The sequence below is a fragment of the Nicotiana attenuata genome, unplaced genomic scaffold (assembly GCF_001879085.1).
Source record: "Nicotiana attenuata strain UT unplaced genomic scaffold, NIATTr2, whole genome shotgun sequence".
NCBI lineage: Eukaryota > Viridiplantae > Streptophyta > Magnoliopsida > Solanales > Solanaceae > Nicotiana > Nicotiana attenuata.
The window spans coordinates 13,789-20,813 of NW_017670871.1; the positions used below are offsets into that span (position 1 = coordinate 13,789).

The following is a 7,025-nucleotide window of genomic DNA, read 5'->3' on the forward strand; positions in this document are numbered from 1 at the left end:
GAAAAATCCTAATTTTAATGGATTTGTAGGAGTAAATTAAACATGGCAAAAATCACATGCTCACAACGACGGGGGAACTGAATGTCTTCCTGGGTCTTCAAGTGAAGCAGTCCATAAAGGGAACGTGTATCAGTTAGCAGAAATGCATCAAAGAACTCTTAAAAGGGTTTGACATGGAAGCATGGGAATCATTGGATCTCTACTCTACCTTACTGCCAGTAGGCCAGACATTGTATTTGGTGTAAGATTATGTGCAAGGTTCCAATCAAATTCTAAGGAATCTCATCTGAAGGTTGCTAAGAGAATTCTGAGATATTTTAAGGGCACACAGAACCTGGTTCTGTACTATCCTTAGAATATGTTGCAGCTGCCTCGTGATGTGCTCATTCACTGTGGATCAAGCAAAACTTTGAATATTTTGGTGTATACATTGATGGTGTACCGCTTCTATGTGTCAACACCAGTGCTCTCAACATGGCTAAGAACCCTGTTCTACACAAGAAAACCAAGCACATTGATGTCAGACACCATTTTCTCAGGGACAATGTGAAAAAGGGTCTTATTTGTATAAGATTTTGTTGCATAGAAGATCAAATTGCAGATATCTTCACCAAAGCTCTGAGCAGGGAACACTTTGAGAAACAAGATGGCACTGTGATTACTTAAACCTAATTGAGAACTTGGTTCCGCTGACATGACTATGATAGTCACACTAAGGTAAAATTGGCTAAAGTGTTTTCTGACTAGGCCTAACTCACATCTATACCGTTGCAGGTAAACACGCATGATGATCATAGAAGCTAAAGGTACAGTATTGAACTTCGGAGGAGAGCTGCAAAAACCCTTTTACAAAAACAGGTCAGGAACCGAGTTCCTGCACCACAGGTTAGTAGTAATGTGTTTTTCGCATGCTTGTTCAAAGAAAAAGGATAGCAAAATTAATTCAACTGCCACATCATCCGACTTTTTAGACCAGCAGTTCTAAACCATTGTCTCCCTCTGCATCACTTTAATTTTTCAAAACTCTCTACCACTTCTCTCACCATGGCCATCACCGGAAACCCACTTCTTCACTATCCCTGATACTACTGTACCCATACCGGTTTCCTCCTCATCTCCAGTCACCTCATCTCCAGTCTCACTTCCATGTGTTGCAAACCCTACCTCCCCTCTGTCTGAATCTCAGGGGGAAGAAACCTCATTCTTAGGGGATAAAAGGACTCTGGTGCTTTTAGAGTCTCCGGTTCATGACACCGTTACAGAAAAACCTGTGGAAGAACCTGATTCTCTTTCAGCTGAAACAAACCAGGCGGTTGCAGAAGAAAGAGGCTTTTGAGTCTGCCATGCAGAAAAGTAAGCAGAGTATTAAGAAAAAGAAGAAGAGGTTGATGAATAGGGGGAAGCTGTGGCTGATAAACACATTCTAGTGGTTGAGGTTGATAAAGATGCTGTGGAGGAACCTAGTTCCTTAGTGGAAAAATCTATAAAAGGCTGTGGCTAGGAAAGATTTGTTTGAGGGTGACATTGTGGCTGTTGCAAGCAGGAATGGAAAGTTTATTGAAATATCTAGAAAACATAAGTGGAAACTGTGGGAGGACCTGGTTCAATGAAGACCATTCTAAGTGACACTGGCCTTGGGCAGGAAAGTTAACTCAGAAAATGTCTTGTGGGGTCGCACGCTTGCTCGACAAACTAGGAGATGGCAGGTATGAGACAAGTTCTGGACTTAGGCAACTAGTGCAGAAACTGCTTGACTAACAGTTGTCTGCAACTACCCGCATGGACCTAGCTCTCAAAACCATTGATGCCTCCTCTTCCCAGCCTCCCTCTTCTAGTGCCCCCTTGGATCCTCTCAGTGGCCAGTTATCTTTTGCTCTGATGATTTTATGGCTGTTGTTTCTCTTTTTGTTTGTCTTTTTGTGATGGCATGTTGGATTTCACCGTGCTGCTCCTGTTGTAACAGTCAAATTTCTTGTCAATAAAACAACTCTTTTTTTGCTTGTAGAATGCTTGTTTTCCCTTTTACTTCTCTTGTCTATCATGATTGTGTGCACATATGTGGCATCAGTTAGCCTTGTTGGACTTCTTTATGCCTCTTTGTCTGACTGTGTATTTTTGTTGATGCCAAAAGGGGGAAGAATAGAGTTAGGGGGAACATATGCAGTTACTGGTACCTTATCTGGTTAAGTCAAATAGTCATCAATGTTAAAAGTTTGTCATCATCAAAAAAGGGGAAATTGATGGGCTTAAGGTCTTTTAAGCTATGTTTTGATGATCTAACAAAATTTCTGTATGGAACCAGATAAAAGACCAAGAACGATAGTAAAAAGGGGAAGAATAGAGTCAGGGGGAACATATGGTGAAACATGTGTAAGTAAGAGCATAAAGTCAGGGGGAACCTGTGGTCTCCTGTTATTCAATCTGGTTCTCAGAACTCTAACTCCTCGTTTTTAATGCTCAGTTTGCCATCATCAAAAAGGGGGAAATTGATATGTTTTCAATATCTTTGCCTTGTGTTTTGATGATCTAACAAACTTAATGTCAAGAACCAGACAGGGAACCTGACTCACTTGGATTACACTGCATCTAACGGATTCCAGCCAAATGTGAACTTGCTACAGCTTCAGGAGGTAGGAACCTAGACAGGGACCTGATACTCTTGTGGGTTCCTAACGGCAGTACAAAGTCAATTGGACACAACTGGAAACGAAGATTCTGCCGCACTGCACTGTTTCCAGCGCCCACTCATTCTCTGATCAACCAAAGTACAATGATTCAAGTTACTCTCTGGGCAGTGTGCACAAGTACCAGATCAGGAACTTGATCCCTTGGTGCTCCCCTGACAGAAGTACAAGTCAACTATATAGCTGGTACACAACTGAGTGACTGTCCGCAACTATACAAAGAGGAACACAACAGGGACCTGGTCCCTAAGGGTTCTCTAACAGAAGTACAAAGTCAACTACAACTGGAAAGCAACTGCAGAAAGTGACTGCCTGCAACATTGCAACAGACAGAGCAACAGACAGTGCAGCAGTCACTTTCCATTAAGATTGGACATCACCATTGTGAATTGACATCACTAAGGTAATGTCTTGTGTAGTATAAACCTCATGCAAGGGACAAGATTCTGGTTCAACACTTGCAAATACAAAAACGAAAATTCTCTCAAGTGCTCAAGAACCTCTCTCAAGAACAAAGTTGCTTCGGACCTGATCCAAGATCGAAGATATCTTAAGTCCTTAGGTTGTTGAGTCTTTGTTATCTGTTCTTCATTGTAATTCCTAGTTTGCTTTCTTAGAAGCGTTGTCTTAAGAACAAACCAAAATTCGTAAACTTCTGAGTTTATGTTGTGAATAGGGATAGTCATAAGCAAAAGCCTTTGTAACCGTAGTGTGACAAAGTTGCTTGTGGTGGAAACATCACAAGTTAGTCAAAGCCTTTGTAACCGTAGTGTGCCAAAGTGGCTTGTGGTGGAAATACCACAAGTTAGTCAAATTCATTGTAACTAGGATAGTTATAGAGTGGCTTGTGATGAGAGCATCACAAGTTAGTTGAAGTCTTTGCAATAGGGTTATTGTAAAGTGGCTTGTAACAGGGAGTTTGCAAGTTAGTGAAGTTAAAAGCCTACCTGTGTAGGTCGTGATTTGTTGATCCCCTTGTGTGGGATTTTTCCACGTAAAAATCCTTGGCCTTATTTACTTACAGCTTTACTAGCATTCACAGCAGAACCCCACAAAGGACCAGGTACTCTACTATTTGGTGGATTCACACAATATTAGCACTGTACCAAACTAATCTAGGACCAGATCCCTATACAGTTTGATTCATCAGTATTTTTAGAAGAAACACATAGAGAACCCGTTTCTCTATACAGTCTGGTGGACGCACAGTTTCTAACAGGTAGGTAGATGGAACCACTTTATTCTCATGTATCCAAAGCCTTCCAAGCAAGACGTTATCGATCACATGTAGCCATGCACTTGATTGCATATCTTCAATGGTGATTCCCAACCTGATCGCACCTATGACTCTTTGCGCCCCTTGGTTGACTCCTTGAATCATCACAGGGCTTTCTGAGAGTTCGTTCATGGGAATATCAAGTTCTTTCACAGTGCGAATTGGCAAGATGTTTACTGAGGATCCTCCATCAACAAAAATTCGATTTACCCTTTCGTCGCGCATATAGCCAACCAGGTATAATGGGCGGTTATGAGGAGTGTCACCAAGTAGAAGATCGTCATTTGTGAACGTAACTTTTTCCTCACAAGCATTAACTTCTTGAGGAATGGACTCGACAAGCTTTTCCGAAGATGGTGTCAATGGTAGGTCATCACTCTTTTCTTCCTCTTTGTCAGCATGGCAACAAGAGGCATCAATGCCCCCATGGGAAATCTTCGTGCGGAACCAACTTGGTAAGAACTCCTCCAAGGTCACTGGATGTCGTGGATTTTGAGGATGATGCACCTCCACTTTTGCTTTCTTCAAATGCTTAACTGGATTCCATCTCGTTGGTCTTTTCACCATCATTTTCCTTGTTGGTTGTTCTATTGATTCTTTTCATGGGCTCCTTTTGTGGCGCCTACGGCGAGTCACCAATGTCCAACCTTTATCATCATCATGGTTGTCTACTTCGACTTTGTTATTCTCCGGTAATTCTTCATCTTTGATTTCTTTTAAACTCATAGCTCATCTAGACTAAATGAGCCAAAGGTGATAGAGACTTGGTTCGCACTTGCCTTCTCATCTTCAAGCACGATCTTCTTTTCACGGGCCAAGTCCATAACTTTGTCCTTGAAGACAAAGCACTTCTCCAGAGGGTGGCTTACAAGTCGGTGATATTTGCAGTAATTTGGGTCATTTGTTTTCCCAGCTTCACTTGGTCGCGTCATCTCCGGAAGCTCAATAAGATTTAGCTCTAGGAGTTCTTCAAAAATGGATGGCACATCAGAATCCAGAAATGTGTACTCCTTCTCTTGCATTTCTTTTAGAGTCAACTTTTACACTTGGCTTATCTTGAAAAGAAGTGGATTTCGTACTGTGCTTCTTGCTCACCTTTGTTGTGAACTTCACAGGTGATGTGTTGACATTCATAGCTTCTTTGTTTTCAGATTTGGGTACAAACTTGCTCCATTTCCTGACTTCTTGGTTGTCGTTCCCTTTGCGAGGCTCATAGATAGAAAACCTTCCATTTCCAGCAGAGGCCATGCTCAACTCCATGTCATGGCCACGAGTCGAAAGTTCTTCAAATGTGCCAGGCTTGATACCTTGCAAGATGTAGCGTAGTCCCCAATGCATGCCTTGGATGCACATCTCTATGACTGAAGCTTCACTAAGCCTGTCTTTGCAGTTGAGGCTTGCATTCCTCCAACGATTGGTAAAGTCGATAACTGGTTCACCCTTTCATTGACGAGTATTTGTAAGTTCTATCATACTCACAGTACGTCTCGTGCTATAAAAGCGATTGAGGAATTCTTGCTCTAGTTGATCCTAGCTATCAACAGATCCAGCCTCGAGGTCCGTGTACCGATCAAAAGCATTTCCTTTTAATGAGCGGAGAAACTGCTTGACGAGGTAATCTCCATAAGTCCCAGCATTGTTGCATGTCTCAACGAAGTGAGCCACATGTTGCTTTGGATTGCCTTTGCCATCAAACTGTTGAAATTTTGGAGGTTGATAGCCAGCAGGCATCTTCAACATATCGATCCTTGAAGTGTACGGCTTTGCGTAGGTAAACGAGGACTTGGAAGCGACTTCATTTTTGTTTTTTGTAGTCCCTTCAATGAACTCCTTTAGTTGATTGATTGGAATCATCCCTTCCGAAGAGACTGGAACTTCCTTAGTGGATGCAACTTGCCGTGGGGGAGGATAAATCTCTTGAACTTCTGGGAGTTTGCTAGGTGCATGGGTGGATTCTTCTTCCATCAAGATTCCCACCCTGTCTGTTAGCTTGTCAATTCTAGCATCTTGATTTTGCATGCATTTGGTCAAACCAGCGATTGCTTCCGTCAAGTTTGCTAACTACTCCTCCACAGATGAAGTATTTGTCACCATGGCTTGCATGATTGTTGTGGATGATGGAGAGTAGCATGGATTGTCACGCAGATTGATCCTTGATTGGATCATGCTATGTGGTGTAAGTGGGGAGGATCCATCACTTGAAGCATCATCATCTTCCTTCACAGCAGAGTGCTTAGATCCGAAGAGGTCAAGCAAAGCAAGAGTTTTCTTGATCTTTTCAGCAACATCGCTTCCTCCTTCGGGTGCGTTTGTGGAAGATCTTGCTCCTTTTGAGGATGAAGATCCGAAAATAGGGGTAGATGCGGACGACATTTGGGGTGCTTGTTGCCCTAACGAGCTTGCTTTGCTCCTCGTAACTGCTCCAAAGCTTCCAAAGGTAACTTTGAGTATGTTTTCCACATCAGCATAGAACTGGAATTAGCAGCCTTGGTGGAAGTTGAACTGGAGTTGATTTTCTTTGAAGCCATTTCGATGTTCTTGAACGTTGGTGATTGAAAAGTTGAGATGAGAGGTAGGGATGCTCCCGCTGGGTGTTCCAGAATTTATAGACAATAAATTGCGTCAGGAAAATAAAATCAAGACCGAAAATAATTGCAACTATCGTAGTATTTTATTTTGAATAATTTGAGTGTACAATCTCTATGATTCCTCTGATTCTACTCTTCAACGGTAAATAAAAAAGCTTTTGAGCTTAATCTTGAATTTTATTTTATTTTAATCCAAGTGCTTGAGGCCTGATTTTGATATGACATATTTTTAATCCAAGGGCTTGCAGCTTGTTCTTGAATCTTCGTCTTGATCTTTTAATCCTTAGAACACTTGAATGCTTGTAGCTTTTAGAGAAATCTGCAGCGTTTGATCCACGAGCTCCCTCTTGCTTCTTGTTATAACTTCTGGTGTCTTTCTGAGTTATGAAGACCCTATTTATAGTTGTGGGAGGGAAGAGTTATGATAAGAACAAACTCTTTCCGACCAATCAAATTGAAGTGTGACAATGCCGCATT

General features: G+C 41.9%; 1 protein-coding gene across 1 annotated transcript; it reads left to right on the forward strand.

Moving 5' to 3' along the window:
- Positions 1-181: 181 nt before the first annotated feature.
- On the forward strand, positions 182-666 carry LOC109244083. Its single transcript, XM_019411112.1, has 2 exons — positions 182-337; positions 403-666. The coding sequence occupies exons 1-2, from the start codon at positions 182-184 to the stop codon at positions 664-666; spliced, it is 420 nt and encodes a 139-aa protein (XP_019266657.1).
- The last annotated feature ends 6,359 nt before the right edge of the window (positions 667-7,025 follow it).

Coding starts and splice junctions, on each gene's coding strand:
- LOC109244083 (XM_019411112.1), top strand. CDS start 182: ATGGGAATCATTGGATCTCTACTCTACCTTACTGCCAGTAGGCCAGAC. Junction 338..402: donor TTAAGGGCACACAGAACCTG/GTTCTGTACTAT, acceptor CTGTGGATCAAG/CAAAACTTTGAATATTTTGG.